General features: G+C 41.9%; 1 protein-coding gene and 1 long non-coding RNA gene across 6 annotated transcripts in view; one reads left to right on the top strand and one right to left on the bottom strand.

Annotated features, from left to right (window-relative positions):
• The first annotated feature begins 8,552 nt into the window (after positions 1-8,552).
• The window catches only part of LHX2 (LIM homeobox 2), a 34,382-nt gene continuing 18,218 nt past the window's right edge, over positions 8,553-24,716 (top strand). For 2 of the 5 annotated variants that reach the window (XR_011005556.1, XM_068210909.1), the window contains exons 1-3: positions 19,298-20,307; positions 23,069-23,274; positions 23,902-24,284. Coding sequence is in view for 4 of the 5 variants with exons in the window: in XM_068210909.1 (XP_068067010.1) it covers positions 20,080-20,307; positions 23,069-23,274; positions 23,902-24,284 (817 nt within the window). In the remaining variant the exon portion in view is untranslated. Of the gene's footprint in view, positions 8,896-19,297; positions 20,308-23,068; positions 23,275-23,901; positions 24,285-24,716 lie in introns of those variants that run through there. The other 3 variants (XM_068210912.1, XM_068210911.1, XM_068210910.1) reach the window with 3 other exon arrangements.
• On the bottom strand, positions 14,726-17,665 carry LOC137486034 (uncharacterized). The gene is made up of 2 exons (XR_011005557.1): positions 17,077-17,665; positions 14,726-16,562 (listed from the first exon to the last, which is right to left on the bottom strand). It is a non-coding gene; the product is annotated as an uncharacterized lncRNA (long non-coding RNA).

Genomic DNA, 24,716 nt, shown 5'->3' with positions numbered 1-24,716 from the left:
ATAATAAAATCTTGCTATGAAGCATTTGTGTAGGCAGTGTTATTTTCTTTGTGTTTTCCCCATCTCACAGTGTTGATGGGATCCTAATTTCAGAGTTTCTAGTAGCAATTAAAAGAACTTTTTTATATAAAATTAAAGCATATTTTGAGCCAGGATTCAAATGTAATCACTACAATCACCATAAATCAAAAGACCACTAGCAGTGTCAGCTTCACTGCACTTCTAAGGAGGAATCACTTATCCTTTCTGCCACAGGATGGGGGGAACATGATAACTATTGATGGCTCACTACTTATTAAGTTGTCATCAGACAACATGTTGTCATAAGCTATTATTTTTAAATTGTTATTAAGAAAACATCAAGTGGCACTTCTCTAATGTAAACTGGTCGTTTGAACAATGGGAAGGTATGTGTTGATATCAAAATTCAACTGTATAATGTTATAATCAAGATTTCGTTCATGTTGCTATGTAGGAAATGGATCAAATATTTAAATTTCTGCAATCTTCAAAAGCGTAATAGTGATTGAACAGTAGGGGTCTGAGTCTCATGTAATTTATACTCATTTTATACAAGTGTAATTCCATATGATGGCTGAAGCATGATATTCCGACTTACCTTTCTGGCAGCAGCTAGTGCTAGGCAGGCAGTAACTGTTCTGAACTTCAGTATTTAAAATGGAGTTGATGGCCTGCAAATTTCTTTTACTGATTTTCCTGCTTTGATGTTCAGAAGACATCAGTAATGTTACCCCTGATTGATACTGGGGTAAGTTCCAGATCTGTCCTTTCTTGTTTGTACTCCCATTTTGTCCAAGAAGTTCAAATAAGATGTGTCCGATGTCCTGTACCTGGTGGGGAAAGAAGCCTGGTCATATTAAGAATTCAGGGATTCTTGACTAACTTGGGGGTTGTCTTTTTATTGGCGTTGTTGGTGTCTGTAGTTTACTTAATTTTTTAAAACATGTAGCATTATTCTTCAGCATCACAGTACAGGATAGCTTTCTTCTGAATCTGTAGGCATTGTTTAAGAAAAAAAAAAGAGTGGTGCTTTATTTCTAAATGTTACTTCAATTAGTTCTTTGATGCTAATGATCCCATTACATTTTGAGGGGTAAAAACCAAACAGAACCCAAAGTGCACTTACCTAGACACTGACACTTACTTTATACTTCACAAAAAGTCAATTTTATTTGTGTAATTACTGCAACTATACGTGATCAAGATATAACGAGGTGATACCATGAGCTAGCAAATACCAACCTCCTCTGAATTCAACAGAGAAACTTTAAATGGGCAGTACTGCAAGCCAGCAAATATGCTTCCTTTCTCTAAAATGGGGATAACATCCTGCTGGAAATGCTCTTTTGAGTCTAGTTCTGACACTTTTGTGGTATAATTTAAAATTATAAGGTGGGGATACCAGTTTGCTCCTGTCCTGCTGCCTCTAAATGGAGCCATCGTTAAATGTGGTTTGATTTGTCCTGCTCGTACAGCTAATGAAGACTGGGTGGTATTTCACCAGGGTTAATGCTCTTGGTCCTTGTTATTAATTCCCCTGTAAGTACTCACCTTTTTCTAGACTTTGCAGTTAGTCCTGTAGGATGTTAAAAAATGTTTTGATACATATGTTCGTTGTTTTAATCGTAGAGCTATAAAGAACTAAGTCAAGAAAAGCCTCTCAAGTAATACACAGGAGTTAGTTTATAAAGTAAGTAAAGCTGAACCACTAAGTAATAGTGACCACAATATAATTAACTTCAACATCCTCAGGGGAGAGATTGTACAAAAAATGAGGAAGCTAGTTAAAAAGACCCTAAAGTCAGAAGTGAGGAAATTAAAATCCTTCGACTCAGCATGGAGGCTACTTGAACAACCATAACAGGGTAGCAGAAGGCACGCATAATCCCAAACAAACACGGACGCTGACAAGCAAAAACAAGCCATAGGGCTGCAGGAAGGTTCACCAAGACTCTATAGTCAAACATGTATTTTTCTGAAGGTAAAATTATAACTTGTGAAGTCAATAGGGATAAAACACAGTGGCTAAGATACCCAGTGGAGATTAGAAGGATGACAGAGGATTTGAGGAGCAGATAGCCTGACATGAAAATAAGATTTTTTCAAGTATTAAGAACCAGCAAGCCTGCAAGACATTTTATAAGTCCAGTGGGCTATTTGGTAGAAAAGTAAGAAAACTAATGAGAATGCCGCGACACTGACATGAAGTTAAATGACTTGTTTGCATTAGCATTTCCACACAGAATTTAGGGGTAAAATACACATACTAATTTTTCTCCTGTTATGTAATATAGAAGAGGTTTTGTCAAACACAGGAATTAAAAGATGTGCTGGAGCAAATGCATAAGTTAATTAAAAACAGGCTCCTAAGACTGGAAAGTAAATAAATAAATTCTAAGGGGATTTCAAAAAGAAATTTCTGAACTACCAACAAGAACAGACAATCTGATTAAAATCAGTACACATAGTAAAGTAGAAAGCATTTATCCCCTAAAAGGTGTGAAGGGTAATCTGGAAATGTCAACACAGAGATCCATGTACATAAGAAATATAAACTCATTAAAACAAAATTGCCCATCCCTCAAGTTAGAATCATGTGATCAGAATTCAGACGCCTGTTCGGAAAGGACATGCTTCTCCAGCCCTCCAGTATAGTGACCTCCAAATCTACAAAGCTGTTTCAGTGTTTTAAAATGTACTCATTTCCAACTAAAAATGGTCTCATGGGAAGCCAGTAGCGGAATGAGAAGGCGTGCATGTCTGGCTGTGGGACAGGGGTCAGAGATCTAGAATGAGAATTGTGTTACATGCACACAAACCTTCTCTCTAAGAGGTGAGTACCCAAGGTAGGCTGATCTGTGTGCAGCACAGACTTCTCTGTTAAAGCTGAGAAATACTATTCCAATTTTGTCCGCCTTTACATTTCATCATTCAGATTTTTTGACTGAATTCTAGATTTTTGACGTCTTGTCTTTCTTGATTTCCCTGACCTTGTCTTTTCATGGTTCTTCAGTTGTCTCTGTAATAATTTCTACACTTATCCTTCCTCCTGACATCACATCTCCAACTCTCTGAAGATATTCAGCGGAATTATATTTTTTGCTGCCTTGTCCCCCTTCCAATCCAGTCTTATTTCAGTGTAATCTCACAGTCAAACAGATTCAGCTATCATCCCTATGTTCTCAATTGTCAGATCCACTTATTTATTCTGAACCTGTCTTCTCCTGTTTGTGAAAGTCAAATCTCACTTTGTCTTCTTGAAATGTCTTTGTAGATACCTCATCATCATCTGCTGTTCAGAATGGGACTAAACAGAATTCCTGCCCTCTTTCCTGCTCCGCAGTCTTCCCCCACTCTTTCCTTAATCACTATATCCGTACTGCATGTCCTTCAGCTCCTCACCATGTATGGTCAATGTTTCTGGTTTGAAAATGTATTTAACTTGAAGAAAGTCCAAAACACTTTACAGTAACAAAAAAAACCAAAACAAAAAACCAAAAAGCCACAAAGGGTAGTTGAAATATCAAGCCAGCAGAAGGTAATACATTGAGAAGCCTGAATATGGCAGTATTCTCTCTACAGCAAAGGTAGAGCAGCAGTGAAGGAAAAGCGACCTTGTGCATCGCCCCCCGGGAGGCTGCGACTGTGACCTGGAGGAGCCGCATCCAGACAGGAGAGGGAGTTCACTTGCCAGGGCCCATTCAGTCGTGAGCTCCTCTGCAAAGCCTCCCAACATGGGGTCCAATTAGTGCCACTTGTATTGGGGAATATTTTTTACAGACCTGCTGAAAGCAACTGGAATAAGATTCTCAGATTAACTTTATACAGGCCACAGCTCCAAAGCCCTTGATCATTTTCATTCAAGGCAGATTTTGACTGCAGACTCTAGGAGTTTTTGGCTAATGAAGGATTAGGTCTATCCTTTCGGTAATTTTTTATCCTTACCTGGTTCCTATCCTTCTAGCCACTTTTCAGTTTATATTTTTATTACCTTTCCTAGAAATTAGGAATAGTAATGTTTACTACTTCTGTTAAGTGCTTATAGTTATATCAATAAAAAACAGGTAATATTTAATTTCTAGAATTACCCACCTGCCACTGAACTAACAAAGCCCATATAAATCATTCCAAATGAGCACCTTGAGAGATGTCAAGTCCCAAGTTAAACATTATAAATGCTAGAAAAATGCAGAACCGAAACTAAAAGGTCCATCAGCCAGACTTTTTATTAAAAATTAAAGGGTAATTATTCACAGATATCAAATCACAGTAGTATGAGAAAAACAGAGGGAAAAAATTGCTTTGTAGTCATCCAACCCTGAATTTGGGGGGTTGTTGTCCCATGATAATTGTCTTTTGATATAACTCAAATATGAACTATAGATAGAGAAAGAGAAAAAGAAAGAGGGAGAGAGGGAGAGAAAAGAAGAAAAAGGAAGGAAGGAAGGAAGGAAGGAAGGAAGGAAGGAAGGAAGGAAGGAAGGAAGGAAGGAAGGAAGGAAGGAAGGAAGGAAGGAAGGAAGGAAGGAAGGAAGGAAGGAAGGAAAAGAAAGAAAGAAAGAAAGAAAGAAAGAAAGAAAGAAAGAAAGAAAGAAAGAAAGAAAGAAAGAAAGAAAGAAAGAAAGAAAGAAAGAAAGAGAAAGAAAGAAAGAAAGAAAGAAAGAAAGAAAGAAAGAAAGAAAGAAAGAAAGAAAGAAAGAAAGAAAGAAAATGAAGAAAATGAAGAAAACTGAGCTGAAATTAGCCTCCTGCTCAGAGGGCACCAGGTTATCTTGTCCATTTCTTATCCAGAGACAGTAAAAAATAAGCTTAAAAATGTGTGTAATTCTCAAATATACTTGAGCTAGAGCATATTAACTGTTAAACTATCACTTATTTGTACTGACCACTGTTTAAAATACAGGAGAAAGCATTAGCATTGTAAAATGTTAATTGGTTATGTTGATCCCAGGAGCCAGGCAGACATCCTTTGTGCTGATCAACACTTAAAGCTGAATTATATTGCTTAAGTAAATGATAAGAAAAAAGCACAGTAAGATTTGTAAATAAGTAAAATGATTGATAAAACACTAGGAGGGGAAACATAAAAATACAAAACAGTATCTTCTGTTTAGGAACTGATAACTGTTCAAGCAAATAATGACTTTGCTCAGTGTGAGTAAAGGCAAGGACCACTGCCTGTATTTTATATCTGCACTGAGTTGCTGGCTCAGACCAGACAAAGGCATATCGCACAAAACTATTTTAAGAGAAATTGCTCCTTGCCACGTAAATTCCTGCTAACCCGTGATTACTCACAAATACTCCATTGGGGAAACTGAAATAATTAAGTAAACAATTTAAAAGCTGAAGTAGAAAGTGCTGATTGCTCTAGCTCAGCTCACCAGGCTGCTCAGATACAGGACTCCTTGCCAGTGGAACAACATATTTGGAAATAACTGGAGTCCCCATTTTGCCCCTTGTAAAGAGGTGGTGAGGCCAGAAGTGGTAACTGGTGGAAAGACAATGAGGACATGAACAGCTTCTGTTGCTAATCCAGGCATTGTCCCTACTCCATGGGGATAGCAGAGGACTATAATCAGTATTGTGTACTACTGCAAAGCATGTTATTTAACATATATTGTTTAACACAATGCCAACTACATCGATCTGCTATGAAACCAATACTTCTAACAAGTTTTAAAACCAAGTGCTTCCTACCTCTGAGTTTCTGGGTTTCATTTCCCTTTCCCCCCTTTTTCTAATCTCTGCCCTGCTGGTGGTGATAAAACAAAGATTGTTTCCGTGTTGCTGGCGCGGTGCTTGCAGGGGTTCCCGCGTACCTGTGGCGTTTGCATCCTCGCCTGGTCGCAGGGCGGTCTGTGGGCACCCTGGCCCAGCCTGGGACCCGCTGGCCCCGTGCCTGGCGGTCCCCTCGGAGCGGCGCGCAGGCTGCGGGGCCGGGGGTGCCGGCTGCCTGCAGGACCCGGGCGGACCAGGCTGGATTTAATGAGCGCGTCTTCACTGACAGATTCATTATTTGTGTTCGGTCGCTTCAAGTCAAAACTGATTAGTTACACTTACTGCAGCAAAGATTTAATGATTTTATTGTTTATCTTCAATTTATTTTGATTAACATCTCCGTTCTTTTCATTGCAAGTGCAATTAGGTGTAATATAACAGCGACTACTTTAATTTTGCTGAAATTAAGATGAATAAGTGATGGATTATGGCACTTTGTTTAACAAATAAATCATAGTTAAGAGGACTGTATTAGTAATAAATGAAAAAACAGGCAATCTAATTAAAATGCACGGAGCTGATTGTTCAAGTTTCCAGAAATGTAATGAATTTTCATTTTGGAAATCAACTAGATTTCGGTGTAGTACTTATGTATTGACAGTAAGAAGACAGAAAGGCACATTATTTTGTAAATCATCTTAATTTCTTTTATTATATTGGTAGAAGGAAGTACAAGCAATGAAATCAAGACGCACATTTAATTTTTTTTAGGAGCTAGGATTATTTTGTCAGAAAACACTGCAATTAAGGTATGGTAAAAAAAGAGACTGAGGGATTGAAATGAGGGGAAAACTCATTAGTTCAATTCTCACATGTTCAGACTTCAGCATTTTCTGCAACAGATGAATATTCTCCAGGTCCCAGCCACAATTTTCTTTAAAGTTCATAAGATTCAATTCACTGCCACACAGCAACAGCCTCAAGAAACGTAAGATGGAAGAAAGAACTAACATGAAGAAAACTGAACTCAACAAACAGTGAGCAAATCAAGATTGCTCTATCCAAGCATCCCCAAATCATGGGGCAAGTAGCAGGGCAGCAATCCCAGAGCCAGCTTACTGTGGGGGTCGTATGGGCTTAACTTCTGATTGAGGAAAACCAAGAGGAAAACGAACTCTTCAGAATCAGAAACTTTATCCCTCTGATGTTTAAAAGACCTTGTATTTGACAGGACAGCTTTGAAGATAAAGACTGAAGCACTCTCCAGCTAGAGGCTGTTCAGCACCCCACACTGCTCTCTGCAATGCACTTCAGTTTCGCACACTTCACTCATGGTAGAAAGGAGACAGGGGAGACGTTTTTGAGTACATTGTGCTATTTCTTGATGCCATCGTGTCTGGCCCAGGCTCTCTTTACAGAGCCTGGTAGAGCTGGGCTCCATTCTGCACATTTCCGTCATCCCTCTTTGCCACCCCACTCCACACTGGCCAGTTGCTCTCAGATGGCCAACATGTAAATTTGTGAGTTAAGACCTGCACTGCCATCCCTGGCTGCAGCCCAAGAGGTTGGCACTGGACGTGAGCGAGGATGAGAAGGGACTGCTCCCTTTTCCTTAACGAGCAGTATTCTTTTTTTGGGGGGTGCAGGAGGATTTTATTCCAGGGATTAAGGTTAAAGAAGACTTAAAGAGAGCAAGATATACTCTGTTAAGACCTTGTTTTGATTTTTTTTTCCCCTATGTATTAGCAATTGGGGGGAGGGGCGTGGCAAGGAGAGAAGAGAGGAGGAAACAGAGAATGCAATTCCTGTAATCACAAAATCTGTAAAAGAGTACTTTGTTCTTCTTAAACTTTTAAGCCCTCTTCTTCTATAACTTTAAAACACTTTAAAACATTTATTCAGATATTCAGAAGAAAGTCAGCATTGAAAAAAGTACTTATTAGGATTTGGTAGTAATTTTTGGGGGATTTTTCCTCCCTCATTTAAGGCTTTATTAGTGTACACTCCTTGAAATACAAGAATTTCAGTGGCAATGCAAATATTTTTCAGATAAGGAACTTCCTCATAGGTTTAGAAGGGACCTAATATCGTATTTTAACAAATGTCTGCAAAAAAAGAAAATTGAAAAATAATTCCTGTCCTATGGGCGTAGTGGGAAAAATCACCGAAGCCAGTTTTTATTGGTGTAAAATAAATAAAGGGAAGGAGGAGGTGAAGTGAGCATCTTGTAAGGCCTCCTTTCTTTGTCCCTGATTATACTGATCAGATCAACTCATTACATTAAAATAAGTAGCTCTTCCTAAGAGTACAAAAATCAAATAAAAAGATAAATCTGGATTCCTTTAGCAAAGCAGTATAGCAACTTATTTGCAAATGTTTCTGGTTATCTCAATCCCTCTTCTAATATTAGTTTTCAATATTTAATAAATAAATAGATGGTAGGTAAAGACAGAACAAGAGGGGGAGATAGAGAAGCAATGATGCTAATGACCAAATCAACCTGTAAAAAGCAGCCCTGCTCTGACTGGAGCTCCCGTCATCAGCTGAGTGTCATGTAGGAGAGCCCGAGGAGCCGGGGGAGGCTGTGAGGGCTTGGTGGGCTGGAGACTGGCAGCACCATTGGTTTGAAAGGGCCGTGATTGATTTGTCACCGGAGGCCCGTTTGACTGGGCGAAAAGCCCTTCTGATCTCGATCTCTCTCTGCCTCCTTACCTCTGCTGTCCCCTCTCCCTTCTCCTCGTTGGGAGGCTGGCACAGCAGCTGGGCAAGGGGGCTGCGGCTGGGGCTGACACAGCAAAAGGGCTAAGGTCACGGCTGCTGAAACTCTGTAAGGACTGGCAGGGGACATCCAGCTCATCCTACCTCTCACTTTCTGTCTTGCCTTTAGAACTCCAGAGGTTTGCAAAGCCCCCAGTCCACATCCACACAAATCCACCAGCGCTCCATTCCCCAAGCAGAGATACAACCAAAGCCTCTCTCTGCCTCTCTCCTTCCCTGTGCCTCTGTCTCTCTCGCACACACTCACACACTCGCGCACACACACACGCGCACACACACACACACACTGTCTCCCCACCCCTTCCACCTTCCTGTTATCTGTGGCTGGCAGAAACCTCTAGATCTACAAATATTAATTACAAAGGACAACGAAAGGTAAGAAGGCGTCAATTATCCAAAGGTGTCGTGATGTTATTTCAAGTCAATTGCAAATGTGTGAGGGGGAAGATTTCGCCCCAGTGATTCCTGTCTGCTTGGCTGATGGGGACCGGAGCTGATTCCCTCCCAGAACTGCTGCAGCTATGCCTTAAACCACACACTTTCCAGCAGGAGCCATCAGCATGGGCCTTTCTGAATTCTCTTTTATTTCATTCATTAAGGGCATTAGGCAAGTTGGAATTTGTATGAAAAGGATCCTATGGGAATACTGTCTCCAGGGTAGGTATTTTCATGACTTTCCACATCCTGGGGCTCTCTCTGTATCTCTTCTCTTTCTCTTTCTCTTCTGTTAGATGGAGCATTAAAGGAGGCTGCCCTTATCTTCTACTTAATCTGGGGAAAGGAAATATTTTGAGCTGCATATATTGACAAAATATTTTATTTATTTTATGAAGTGGAAGCTAATAGGAAATTGTGGAGCCTTTCCTGCTTAATTTTATTAATGGGCTTTGTATTATTATTATTCCTATTCCTGTGTTCAGGTTTTTCTCACACAGGAGTTTCGAATGACAATTGCCTTCATTATCCAAAAAGAAAGAGATAGGAGACTGGACAACAGCAAAATAATATTAATCAAACAAAGGCAGAGATTAAATTAAAAGGTCTGTTGTGTTCTCATAAAAGCAGGACAATCTCAATACTCTAGCTCATTTCACTTGGCAAAAGAACGTGGCATCAGTTTTTTAACTTTAAAATAGTTTAATGAACACGAATGGAGAAATAATTTTTCTGTGTATTTAGCAGTCTATAAAGAAGAGAGAATGCTTTAACTTTGATCGCCACAATTAGTTCCCTGGGTATCTAGAGGGGAACAGGGCAGCCCTGGGAGCCTCAGTTCTTTAGATACAAAAGCATTTAGATCGCTTTAGAGCAGTTAATCCTGAGACTGGCTAGGGTCCCTTTTGTTTTCTAACTCCATTGTGGGTTTTGTTCAGTTTTTTCTATTCGCATGATTGACTGCCCAATGGATGCTAATTATCCAAATGTCGCTTCTGTCCTTTGAGTGACTTTCTATGTATTATGGGCAACTGTCATGCATTCTGTCATTCTATATCATATTACATGTATTATCGTATGAAAATGGTACTCTGCATAAAGGAAGGTGTCTGAACCAGCAGATGCTGCAGATATTTAGAGGACTTGCCTAATTTGAATGGATTTTCTATTGAAAAATTGGTCAGAAAGCATATAGGGGAGAGTCAGAAATTGAAAGTTTATCAGGTAATTATTTTTGTCCTTTTGCTGTTTACATGATAATGTACATGGCATTAACTGTCTTTGCTTCTGAAATCTGCAGCCACCTTCCTCCTCCCGAACCAGGCAACCCGTCTGTATTTATTAGACTATGACAGCTTAAGCTAATTAAACTGATATCTGTCTAAAATAATAAGCCCAGAAAGTTAGAATAAACATTATGATTATAAGCAGAAAAGGCAGCTATACAAATGTAGCATCAGTGTTATATTTTAATGATAAACTAAAAATTCCTATGTGAAAGACACTGGATGTGGAATTATGAACAATAATGAAGTTCTGCAAAGAAATTTTTCACTGTAAATAATTTTTGCTTAGATCTTTATCTCTTTCCATCATATTAATAAGGCTGAGGGCTGGCTAACACAGCTGCAAATGTGAATATTTTTTATTTTATACATATGTGGACATATATTTAAAAGGATATCAAGGGAAAGATTTTTGCTGCAATTTTTCCGCTAAAATAAACTTAACACACCTCAGTGTAATGTGCATGCCAGCACTTAACAGGAATGCAAGATTTATAACGATAGGGCTTTTTAGATTTGCACTCTGGGGTCCATTGAATCCATAGGCACATCCAGAGTTCCCTATCCTAAAATGTTAGCACAGTGCTTTATATTTGCCATTCATATGAAATACTGTGGATATATAACACTGAAATTCATGATCTTGAGCTTCACCAAATAGATGTGCAGTAAGTTTTCATTAATGGTAAAGCTAAATCATGGGAAATACGTGCTTTAGGAAATAACACAGAGATGCCATAGAAACCCTTGCTCTGCTGTATCAAGGTGCTTTGAAATTTTACATGATCAAATATACATGATCAAGCTGTGCTTGTTAGGGTGCGAGGGGCTCCAAATGGTCAATGGCTATTGATCAGGCTGTTAAGTATTTGTTCATGATTCTTTATATCCCAAAAGGTTCAGGGAAATGAACAGTGAAAAATTGCATCGGAGTCCACCTTTGTTTGAGATTGATGTATCAAAACAGAGTATTCATTTGCCAAATCTATCGGAAAAAATGTGTAGTAGATTATGACATAAAGACTCCAAGCACAGAGTAGTTCCCTTTTTTTAATTGTTTGTGTAAAATTTTAAGTGCTAATTAAAAATGTACAGACAGAGCCTTTGTAGAACATGAATAGTGAATTATTGATAAGAGCAGATTTACACAGCAAAAGTAGAGATACAATCATAGCTTATCAGTTGACCTTTACATTTTACTTTACATTTTGCTCATGCCAAATTTTTTTAACTGAAGTTGCAATAACAGCGATGCAGGAAAATCCATAAAGTGAAAATGGAAATTTCTGTTACTCTTAGAAAACAGCAAATCTTACTGGGATCAGTAAGTTACTATCTTTTACTATCTTTTAGTAATTGAATACATATTACTCTTCTTGAAGAGTTCAAGTTAAATGTGGTGGGTTTTTTAATTATAATGTCATTTGGCAAACATCTCAAAATATTTGAATAATAATTCTTCTTTCTTGAGATTTCTACAGTATGTATTTCTACAAGTTCATCGTATGTATTGTTTATTTTAAAAATATCTATTAAGTTGGTTACATAATTCAAAATATCACACATGTTGAAAGAGAATACTAATGTATAATTCTTGCGAAATCATACAAGGCATCCTTTATTTGATTTCATAATACTATACATTACATAAATTCATAAGATCTTTCCTGAGCACAGAAATCTCTGAAGAGAAACTTACTGCACATTAAAGAAAACTACTGAACCCAAAGAATTATTTCTGCAGATATTTGCCTCTAAGTAATTATAACATATGTCTGTGTCTGAATCTGCAAATAGATAGATGGTTACACACACATATGTTCATCCACACACACACAGCCTCATACTGTGAGATATCTTATACATATTTATATAAACAAATTTACATACTGCATCTTTGGAAATCTTAAAACCAGCAATACGCATTTTTTGCCTCATTTTCAGGTGGTAATTCCCTTAAAACTACCTAATATTTTCCAAATGAGAATTGCATTGAAAAGAATTAGCCACGCTTGTACAAAAAGTTTGCAAAGTGTAAAATGGGCAGAATGTCGCGGATTGGTGGGAAATGCCCTCTCACCTTCTCGTGTCTGACCTGCCACTTAATTAACGTGCTCTTGTCTGGGAGCGGGCAGTGTGAGCCAGGGGCAGCACAGCAGCAGAGCTCCAGCACTCGCACAGTTCTCGCTGCGTTCAGCTTTTAAAGAAATCCTCTTACTCAGGTGCATTTATAAGATTCCATTGCCACTGTTTCAATTTGCAGCTTTTCTAGGCTCTTCTTGCTGCCAGTATTTGCACGCGAGGTGCCCCGTGAGTCCCTGTCCGTGTCAGCTCCGTCTGTCCCCGCTCCCCAGCTGTAGCACAAAGTTTTCTCTCTGTCCATACCTGCTCCCGGGCTGGGGATGGTTCTGCAGAGCCAGGCGGTGGCATTCAGGTAGTCCAGAGAAGGGTTTGGAGTGACAAAATATTGACTGGATTTGGTATTCACTTATGAAGGATGACGTTACTGCCACAAAAATCCCTGTGATGTACAGGGAATGGTTAATTAATTAAAGGACCTGCTAATTGCTACTTGAGGTACTGTGCAGAGCTGATGAAGAGTGCTTGGTGCAAGGTTAGGTTCTCAGTTTTGAGTGAACATTTTCATTTAAAAGATTTCTTTAAAGTACATCCTAATTTTTTAATGTTTTTTCAGGTTACTGTATCTAGTTCAGACTCAAGTGTTCAATTGAGCTTCAATTAATTATAATATATAGTCCGGGTTCTTTAGCTGGGATAGATTGATGGAGAAGCTTTGTTTCATTTGGTGCAGGTGGCACTGTTTAATAAGCACAGGAGAGAGTGAATAATGTAGTGTTTGCAAAGAGAAATAGATGCAAAATAGAGAGGTGCAATTAGATCAGCTCAGAGAAATAAAGGATAAATATTAAATGGTCAGGTATCTTGCAAATATCAAATAAAATAGTAATAAGTATCCAGTTGAAAACTGCCATTTTAATTTATGACTATCTAAAAGCACTGCTTTAAAATAAATCTACTGAGCAAGTATTCCGCCTTCATTAGGCAGGCACATTTCAATATCTGGAAAATACCAGACTGCTAATTTTTAAACTCATTTAAAAACATTGTTTTTCTGGTACTGAACTATAGATAGATTCTAAATTCAAAATACAAACACAGCGACTTCAGAAATTAATTTCCAAATTGTATTATAAAATGCCTTAACCTTTGGCATTCTTTTTTTTTATTTTTAATTGGAGCTATGTTATATTGGGGAAAAAATTACCCCATGGAAAATTAATCTGGGAAAACTTGTAAATCATTATCAGTAATGTACTAGCCAAAGAGGGGCTTCTTTGCGTGCACTAAAGATGAAATAAAGTTGCAGAAGATTATTGAAAAGAACAACAAAATCGTAGATTAAAAGAGTAAAAAAGCCAGCGAAAATGAAAATCCTGTAATGGCACACAAAACCCCAAACCAAGTATAGACTGCTGAAAATAACAAATAAGAAGAAAGAGGAGAAATGTTATTTGACTTAAAAAAAAAAAAAAAAGGCTCTGGGTATCTGGTAGCTAAGAGGATAGTCCTGTAAGCTACTTAACAAAAGAATGTAAATGTATTAGGCATTTCAGCAACACTTCTGCATCTAAGAATTTCAGCTGTAGACAGATTTTCCACAGACGATTCCCCCCTACTGCTAACCTCTTAAATATACCTATAAAATACAAAATGTTCCAAATCACCTCCAATAAAGGAAGCTTCCTTACATTAAATGCATCGAATATTTGTGTTAGAAATCTGAAGTGCTTTCTGATGTGGTTAAAGTCACAAAGAAATGTGGTTGTAGAACGGAAAGGAATGTATTGAGCACATCACTCTGAATATTTGCAGATGGATCCAGAGCTGGTGAAGTTTACGTATCAAGTATGGAATTAATCATATTCTTAGTCTCTGAATATTGAAAGGCGGCAATAGCATTGGAGTCTTTTCTGTCCAAACCTTGTTTTTGTTATGCAGCCGTGTTTACCAAATCCCTGGTACACCCAAGCGGGGCAGGCTCCCAGAGCGCGCGGATTGGTGGATGCTGGACTTGTAAAAGGTTTATGGGGGAGTGTTGGCCTGCTCCTGCAGCCCGGGGTGCCCTGCTGCCAGCATGGAGCTGCGGGGCTGCTGCACGCACAGGGGCTGCAGGGACGGCTCGGGGAGCTGGGCAGCCACAGCAGCTCTTATCTCGACTCCTACGTGCGTTTGGGCAAAACAGACTTCACCCAAAGAAAAACCTTCCCCAGTTTGTTCAGAATATACAAACCTGTCCATTTACACTGAAAACATGTTCCTACAAAGGACCTCGCTGCAACTATTTGAGCTCTAACTCTAGAGCAATAAGATTAGTGTGCAGTAAACAGATTAAAAAAAAATGATAAGAAGCAGCTACACTACCAGATGCAAAAAAGAGATATTTTTGCAATCTTTGCCATGTTCTGCACATGAATTTACTGAATTTCTAGTAATTTTCATTTCATAATTTGTAAAAGTTATTCTATTTACACTATTTGTTGTGGTAGATGCTTGTCACGCAATCAGATCTAAGCACATCACCAAAAACGTATATTCCCCAAAATAAATCTCCAAAGCTATGGTAAATATACAGCTACTGACCTTCAGAATCGTGTTTTCTTTACCAATTCACTGTAATAAAAATGAACATTTTGTCATCACTTTGGGAAACTGTGCCAAACACCTTAAAACACATGTCACATGCCAACTTTACTTCGTTTTTGTCCTCAGGGAATAGATACATCTGGAATCATAATCACAGATAAAAACCTTGACAAAATTGCACATGAGCCCAGCCCTTCTCTCCAGCACCTACCTTTTCATAACATTTAATACAATATTAATATCGGTTACTAAAAAGGCTTCCAACCTTTACATTTCTGACATAACATGTTCAAACCCATATTTCACACTTCTTGTTCTGTTTTAAGTTCAGTGGATTTAACAGGACTCTGGAGAGAAGATCATGTGGTTGAAGATTTCCCTCCCTCTTTGACACCCGTAGAGGCAGTTTTGGGATTGTTTAAATAGCTGTGGCTATATAAACTGAAATATGCGAGACATTGGACATCTTACTTCTCTCTCACATCTATAGATACGGGCTTGTATTTTCCTCTGAAATCAATTGCTTGTGCCAGGGAACAACAATTTCAGCACAACATCTGGGCAAAACCTTCGGAATATTTTCCTTTTAAACTGTATTTTTTCTCTTTCCTGCATATGCCTGGTTTACCAGACAAATACAGTTAGCTAGTGTATATAATAATAGTGTTTGGTCTTTTTTATCTGTGATTGACGGCTTTTCAAATCAAAATAAAACACATTCTTAGTCGATCATCTTCTTGAGAGTGCACTCCTGTTTTAAGCTCGGTTTGCTTCTGAAGACAGCCAGAGATCTCACTCCATCAGGGGTAAATGGTGGAATTATAGATCCAACAGATCCCATACTCTCTGAAAAATGCTTGGCTGAATATTTAGTAGCTAATTCCTGAACTGATATTTTTACTGCATGTTTTTGTCAAACACTCATCAGCTGGTATTGCAAAGGAAAAGAATCGAAAAACTTTGAAAATTTCCATTTATGATTGTGTTTGTAATTAATCCCACGCTGGAAGTACCTCAGGCAGCTCACTGTATGGCTTTGTTCATGTCAGAATGGGGAGAGCAACCTCTTTTTGTTACATATTTAACAGCTTTGAAAGACATTTTTTTAAACAGCAAATGTACTAGACAGCTTTAAAGCAGAGGACATTAAATAGGGGCCAATTATTCATTCAGCAGCTCTACGTGCATCAAAAACATGCATACCACCAAATTTTCCTGAGACAAACCACTTAATTTCTCATGACTCAGACACCATTTCTGTACTAACTAGATAAGGATAGCAATTGTTTACAAAAATAAACAGATATAACATGTTTCCTACCCTGGAATACTGAAAAAAATCTTTTAAAAGACCTTCATTTACAATTTGGGGACAGCATCGGTGACAAGAAATGCCCTATTTTTAAGTGGAACAGTGTTCCTTGTTAGGATAATTTCATTATTCTCTTTCACTTCAAAATGACCCAAAGTATCTAACTCCGTATATAAGAAGTGCAGAAGGTGATCCGTGAATGGAGTAATAATTTGCCCGAACCATTTCAAGTGAGACCACGGAGCTGCTGGTCTGTCTGCAGCAACTTGGGGAGAGGAAGAGCTGAGCTCCACTTGCTGACAGGAAGCACACTGGCTCACATTTTAGGAGAACAACATCATTGCCTATAAAAGTGAAGAAGAGACAAAATATATAAAACTGGTTAATGTTGTAGTTAACTTGCAAATCAAGTAAATCTGTTGGTACAGTATTTGAGAAATAAACGATAACAGCATCACACCAAACACACATTTCTGAACATATACGCATTCTGATTTTGATTTAATGGTATCTCAGCGTCAACTATTGCTTCCTTTGCTGGTACACACTTCCTGATGCCTACTGTGAAGGGTGCCCATATTTACAACTGAGTAAGATGATTAATTACACCTTGTCAATCACGGTGCATGAAGACATAACACCACAGCAGACAATGAAGAAGATGCCCGAAGCTACAATTACGTTTTAATTCATAGTTTATTGTATGTTCCCATATATTGCAGTCTAATAACCGTAGGGGCATCGAAAACATATGAGATATCAATCACTCTGCCCCCTGGTCTTTCATGTTTATATTATTGCACAGTCTTTAAATTACCATAAGTAGTTGCTTATTTTCTAAGCTTTCTTCTCTCTTACCTTTTGCTTCCATTTATCTTTTATTCTTAGTATCTTTATCCAACAGCTATAAGTATTTGATGGAAGTTTGTAGCTCACTTAAAATCTGTAACAGACAACCTGAAACCCAGCAATTAGCAAAGACAGCTTAGACTTGTGTTCCTTTGTTGAAGGAGGCGTTGAATCTTTTGTTCTGATTTAGTCACGGTAGCTGGGTGGAAGCTGGTACCTCATTATGTGGTTGGTCTGTTTGTCTGGTAGGTAGCAGATGGTACTGGAGATGACGTTACCAAGAGAGGCAGGGTAGAGAAACTCAAGACCTGCGATTTGTTCACCTGTCACCTATAACAAAATACGGGTTAAAAGACTTTATTATTAGCTGCACCATTTTTTAAATGAAAAAAACTATCATTTCAAATGAGCCTGCGTTTCATTCTGAAGACGATTTTGCTCCAGCAATTTTTCTGTGGCTCATTATTTGAAAGTATCCTTGATTTTATTCTGAACAATGTAAATGCCATTCATGTGTCAGTGTGTACATTAGCAGCTTTATGTTTACATTCTGTTACTCTCCTTGTGTTTTGGTAGCAAGGGTTGGATGTCTTCTTGTGTTTGTATATCCATTAAAAGATAATCAGAGATACCCTGTGAACTGGAGGCCGTGCCATACTTTTTCAGCGCGCTCTTGGTATTATTGGTTCCATCCACGGAGGCAATTCTGTAACATAAAGTACTGTACTTTAATTCTGTCAAATACATAAAATCTTTTTGATAGTTAGCAATGTCAGAGTGCACAAATCCATGACCTTTCTTGACTGCAAAAAGTACGTAATCAATTCAGTGATAGGGAATTAATCTGGTATCAGAACGTGTGAGGATAGTACCGTACACAGCTGTGAGAAGGATATCTGCAGCATTGCTGCTTGAGCAAAGGTGAGCCAGTGCTGTCCCACCACGGGGTCCGTGGTGTCCGGTGAGCAATGATCCACAGCTGCTCCTGGAGGCAAAGCTCCCAGCACAGACGCGGCTTGAAAACCTCTCGCAACTGTACGGAGGAAGGGAAAGATGATTTTATCAAGATAAATACCATACAGAGCCACTAATGGTGCTGCAGGGCTCTAATCTGAATTCAAATATGAACTTCCATTGTTTCCAAGGTTTGATTTTAGGACAGACTTTGGATAGTTCCCACAGATGCCAAATTAGCTTGCATTCTGTATGGTTTCTTGAGGGGTCTTGTGGCTATTTCATATGCATCTCTACAAGAGACACTTTGTTCTCCTCTGTGACATGCAAATGACTTTAACCACTCAGAGCAATCCCAACAGAAAGATGATAAGAAGCGTCAATTATTGTAAGAATGGAGTGTATAAACCCAGCAAAGTTGGGCTATAAACAGAAGAATCCCAGTTTTAGCAAGGATAATCTTAACTGCACTACACCTGTAAGAGGCGAATCACTCTGTCAGAAAACAGCACCTGATGGGAATGAACAAAGTGATGTAATAATTCATAGTCACGGATGAGGCGGCGAGTCTCATGATCTCAGATGTGCATTCAGATTTGCCTTCCGCTGTGCTACCTTTGCTAACATAATTGGAAGTGTGATATTTGACATCTTTAATACTAATTAGTCCTTCCTTACTACCCACCTCCTGGATAAATATTTAGGTACCATGAACAGTCTCCCTGGGCACTCTTTGTTTTTCCTGGAGAGTTTCTGAAGCTTTTCCTCAAGTTCAGAGACCTTCCTGGCCTGGTTTTCTTACAGTCTACTTGGAAATGAGAACTGCAAGAGGCCTTGGTTTGTGGAAGGCTCCACAAACTGGAGTGACTCAAGTTATTATATTCTAACAGCGAATATTTTTCATAACGAGACTTATTGGGTGCATTCAGCTGGTCATAAATGTTCGGGGTATGGCGAAACAAACTCTTGCACGCCTCCTTCTCGCGCGCTGGAGGAGTTATGCCCCGCAGCATCTTCGGCGCGCCGTGGCCCGACGCGTCGCCGACGGCCACCGGGCCACAAACGCCAAGCTCCGCGCGGGGCCGGGCCGCTCCCGAGGCCGCGGAGCGAGCGGGACGCGGCAGCGCTCGCCATGGCCGGGACAGCGCGGGGACAGCGCGGGGACAGCGCGGGGACAGCGCCCGGCCCCGAGCACATGCCGGCGGCCCGGGCGCGGCGCAGCCAATGGCGGCGGGGCAGGACATGATGTCAGAGGGGCTGTAGAAAAGGCGCGGAGCCCCGCGCCGTGCCCGCGCTGCAGACGCGCCGCTCGCAGCTCCGCGGCGGCTCCGGCTCCGGCTGCGCTCCCGCCCCGGGCCCCGCGGGCCGCGCCGCTTTAAGGACAGAGGGGGGCCGCGAGTGCCCGTCCCATCTGGTGCCCGTCCAACTCTTCCTCCTTCCCCTTGGCTTTTTCTTTTCCCAATGAGCTCCAGCGGGCTGGGGGAGGAGCGGGGGAAGGAGCAAACTTTGCCCCTGAGCTGCCGCCGCTGCCAGCCCTCTGGACTGTGAGTGCGTACGGTGGGCATCCGCCCCAGCCTCCCTGCAGCACCAGCCTGCTCTCCGCCTGCTGCAGCCTCCCTCTCCCTTGCTTTCCTGCTCTAAATTTCGCACAGTACGATGTAAGGGGCTTGCATTTTTTTTTTTTTTTCTAATTCTTATTTATTTCTCACCGAAGATGGTTTAAATTTTTTTATATTTCTACTATTTATTAATCCCTCCCAACCGTAAGCGTGCCCAGCCTTCTGCCAGCTGGGCCAGAGCATAAAGCCTGGGACTGCACCTGGGGCAATGAGCCCTGCACTGAAGAAGCCTCCTAGAGAGATGTGCCGGGGCCGCGCAACAGACTAGATCCAAGCCCCGAAGCTTACACCACCAGTTATCCCCTCTCCCTCATCCCCTTCGCCCGCCTTTTCTGCACCCCATCCCTTGAAACCTCGGATCAGTGCCTGCGCCGCGCTCCGGAGAGCTCTGCCGGGAGAAAAACCCGGTGCCCAAGGAGAGACGGGGCGGCCGTGCTAGATGCATGGGGGAGGGCTCCGGTTAATGCAAGTTCTGGGCTCCTGCAGGGACCCCGACAACTGTCAGCAGCAACAGCAACTCGGGCCCTCCTCCTCTGCTTCCTCAGCGATGCTTTTCCACAGTCTTTCCGGCTCGGAGATGCACGGGGTCATCGACGAGATGGATCGGAGAACCAAAAGCGAAGCACCGGCCATCAGCTCGGCTATAGACAGGGGAGAGACGGAAACGGTAGGAGCCGAAGGAATGGGAGAGTCATGCAGCCCCCTAAATATACCAAACCCCTCACGGATAGAGCTTTGCCCCTAAAATAACAGATCGGGGGGAAGCGTATGCAAAATACTAAATCAGAAGAAAAATAAGCATAAAGGCACCCCAAAAGATTAAATGAAACCATGGGGATAGGCATGAAACTGTTAATTATTAATAATATGCATAGTAATAGTAACGCTTGGGTGAAATGAACGGTACTGCTCTTGTGAGAAAACAGATAGACCAGCCTTTTGGTAGCGTCCAAGAACTCCTTCCCTTCCCCCAGCCTGTCCGGCCTTCCAAAGTTTTTAGGAAGAGGCAAAGTGTGGTTTTATACCGATAACATTTTGGCACAGCAAATTTTTTTGTCTGCAGAATGGAAACACAAACGCCAAAGAATCAAAATCTGTGTTATTTTTCAGGTAGGATGCCTTCCTGGAGGTAGTCTTTATAGCATTTATTTAAGAAGAAAAAAAACAAACACGAGTGTCTTTAAGTTATGGGTTTTTAAAAATAATTTTAATGTGTGCGTTTGTAAACATGGCAAGCAAAATTAGAAGATATGTCTTAGGGAGACGGATGGATGGGAATTTTTATAACTTTACTACATTTCATCTTGTCTGCTGATGCGTAGACTTTGTACATTAATACATTTAGATAATAAAAAGATGCATCCGTCTAACTAGTGTTATGCTGGCGAAGTGGAAGAAATTTTTGAAGTGTCTTAAGTGATTTAACAATTTACGTATACTATTTTTTTTTAAGAAATTGCAATTCTGAAGTGAAATTATCTCACACGTTTGTTAAATGCTGTCTTGTGAACTGGTACAGGCGTATGCAAGGAAGATCCGTTCTCAGGTTTTCAAACTTCATCAGTATGTGTTCTTTCTTGTAATGTTATGTGAAATCTGCTTAAAGGTGACAGTGAGACTATTTAATCTTGAAACACCAGCTGGAAAACGGCCTTTGTACTAGAAGGGTGGGATGCGATTTCTAATCTAAACGGTTCTGGTTTTCTTTTAAAAAGTTAGTGTTTCTCCGTACAGTTAAACAACATCCGATGATCTTTGCTGGAATAAATATTGTGCCGTGATAGTTTTATATAACTGTATATAATCTATACGGATACACGTGTGTATGTAACAAATAGTGGGTTGGAATACTGGATCTTTGAATACCATTTCTAGTCGGCAGAACATTTTTGTTACTGGAAGAGCAAAGTAGAAAAAATCGTTATTTCATTTAAAGTGGATTTACAAGAAACTACTTCGGTTATAAAACGATCCCTACTCGGGGTTCAGTTAATGCCTTAGAGAAACAAGCTACCGGTGGGGTGGGTTCCTGTGACTAACACCAGTGGAGTGCCAGGGTTTTGTTTGTGTGGAGCTCTCCTAGTGGGAACGGTGCGGTGCAAACGGGAGTGCTCACAGAGATGGGATTTTGTGATCCCCGCAAGCACAGGATGAAAGCAATGGGTTTGGCATGTGCTGGAAAACCAGCCTGAGTTCCTTTCGATTTCCTCCGATTAGCTGTCTTTGCTTCTGCTTTGCGCGAGGATTTAAGGCTCTAGAGGAGGTAAAAGCAAACAAACAACTTCTCCCCCGCCCCGAACCAAAACAAACTGCGTGTTGGGCACAGCTGTAAGGAAATGTTTCGGTTCTCGTGCGCAAGAACAGATCTGCCGTGGGCTTTTGTGCAAAGCGGGTAAGAGTAAGTTGGGACCGAAGTGGAAAGCAGCATATTGCAAGGTCTGCCCCAGACGCTGCTCCACCCGAGCCTCCTCTCCCGAATGCTGTTTTAAGGTGCCTGCTGAAATAAATAAGCATGCTTAAACGGTTCCGATATTTCTCCCTCTTTCTTGTTCGGTAGAAGTTGACAGGATATGTATGAATTTGGGGTTTTTTGAGGGTTTCGATTGGATTGCGATTTGACACTAAACTATTAAATTATATAGGGCTTATATTTAGTTTTATTGCTTCCAAGTTTATCCCAGCATAATCTAATGTGCTCTGTTGGTTTTAACCCGCTCTCATTCCTACGCGTTTCCCACTATTTCGTTTTCCTGATGAAACATTCTGCACCTCGGATTTAGTAATGCTCATCTCCTCCGCAGCTTTATTTACTGATCCCTTTAGCTCTTTGGGTCACGGCAGATCGCGATCCGTGTTGTTTGGAACCAGCTTGCAGAGAGCTGTGTCTGCAGCACTGTGACTACCGGGGGCTTGATCGTAATTCATTCGGAATTTTATAGCTAGGAAAATACACACACAGACACGCTCCACATACACGCACTCACACAGCATTAACTATGCAGACACTCTCCGTATATCCATAATTCTAAATTTTAAAATTAACTATCTGTGATTTGCCTTACTCTGTTATTATTGCGCCTGTTTATTGAACAGCGTCTTTTCTTGGTTTGAGACTGGAAAATCCACCAAAAAAAAAAAAAAAAAAAAAAAAAAAAAAAAAAGTTCTGGGTCTGGTCTGGACGCCTCCCCTAAAAGCCAGGGTGGTTTTCTGTTTGTCTCGCCCGCTTCCCCGCCTCCTCCCGGGAAGGTGGGATGCGGCGGGACCCTGGGGACCGGGCGCGGGGCCGGTCGGGGTGGCCGGCTCGCAGCCCCCGCTCCTCTGCCAGGGGAGCAGCAGCTCGGCCCCGGCCGGGCAGGGGGATGGGGGAGCCCAGCCGTGCTCAAGAGTTTCTCCCTCTCGCTAACGGTCTGTAATTGTTTTCCCCCAGCAGACCATGCCTTCCATCAGCAGTGACAGGGCTGCCCTGTGCGCCGGCTGCGGGGGTAAAATCTCCGACCGTTATTACCTCCTGGCTGTGGACAAACAGTGGCACATGCGCTGCCTGAAGTGCTGTGAATGTAAACTCAACCTGGAGTCCGAGCTCACCTGCTTCAGCAAGGACGGCAGCATCTACTGCAAGGAGGACTATTACAGGTACAGCCTGCCCTCGGCCGCCAGCCGGGGACGGGGACGCTGCCCGCCGCTCCCCCCGCTGAGCACACCCCGTCCTGACGAGACCGCGGAGGGGATCCGTGGGCACGCGTGGGGCCGGCTGTGAGCTCCTAAAAATCCCCCTGGGGAGGGACACTCGTGGTGAGGATGAGTCCCGTGTTGCCGGGCTGTGCACGGCCCGGGCACAGCTTCCCCCCAGCGTGCTTTGGCTACTGGGGCCTTCGCCAGGCGTGCCCTGCTGGGCCTCCTGTGCTGGGTGCGGGGCCGGGGCCCGCAGCGGGGCCGCTCCTCGCCCGCCGCCGCTGCCTCCTGCGGCCCGGGGGTGCGGGCACATTCGCGGGCCGGGGGCCGGTGCCTTTTCCTGGTGGGGTCTGGCGGGGCGGGAGCTGCGCTGCGAGCTGGGAAACGGGACGGAGACTCCCCGCGCTCCCGTCCCGGGATGCCCGCCCGGCTGGGCTCCGCAAAAGTCCCGGCTTTGTGCCGCTGCCCCGGCCGAGGTGGCCGCCCCGGGGCTCGCAGCCCTTTGCCGTCCTCCGGGCAGAACCGACGAAGGACGGGGTGGGGGGGAATGCGCCTCTCACCGTCTCCTCTGGCCTTTCTGTTTTACAGGAGGTTTTCGGTGCAGAGATGTGCGAGATGTCACCTGGGGATTTCTGCCTCCGAGATGGTCATGAGGGCCAGGGATTTGGTATATCACTTAAATTGCTTCACTTGCACCACTTGCAACAAGATGCTGACCACTGGCGATCACTTTGGCATGAAGGACAATCTGGTGTACTGCCGCCTCCATTTCGAGACTCTCATCCAGGGGGAGTACCAGGTGCATTTCAATCACTCGGATGTAGCCGCTGGGAAGGGCCCGGCTTTGGGAGCGGGCTCTGCCAACACTTTGGGACTGCCTTATTACAATGGCGTGGGGACTGTCCAGAAAGGGAGACCCAGGAAAAGAAAAAGCCCAGGGCCTGGAGCAGATCTGGCAGCCTACAATGCAGGTAAGAGACCCTTCCCCCAGAACAGTTCAAATGGTCTGTTTCTGTTCACTTCCAAAGGGGGATTTCCGTTTATTTTAGCTTAAACTGTTAATAATAGTTTAGCTGCAGCATAATTATTGAGATCAAGTGCTGTCAAACTGCAATTACAGAAGCTAATATGTTAGCATTTTTCACTTCAGCTGGAAATAAAATGTTTTGCAGCAAGGTCATCTGGTTAAGGGGGGGAAGAAGGGGGAGTGCAGCCTGAAATAAAATCTGGAAACCAGAGATTTTTAGTTAGCACTTCAGAGGCCCGTGAATTTTCTTTAGTGGCTACACTCTGAAGCTGCTGACGGGTGAATTGTCCAGCTCTGTCCTGAGCTCTTGCGCCCCAAAGCTTTGGAAGGAAAGAGAGAGAGGAAGTGGCCGTTTCCCAAGGGCTGGAGTGGGGGG

The sequence above is a fragment of the Anomalospiza imberbis genome, chromosome 21 (assembly GCF_031753505.1).
Source record: "Anomalospiza imberbis isolate Cuckoo-Finch-1a 21T00152 chromosome 21, ASM3175350v1, whole genome shotgun sequence".
Taxonomy (NCBI): domain Eukaryota; kingdom Metazoa; phylum Chordata; class Aves; order Passeriformes; family Viduidae; genus Anomalospiza; species Anomalospiza imberbis.
This window is presented reverse-complemented; position numbering and strand designations above follow the sequence as displayed.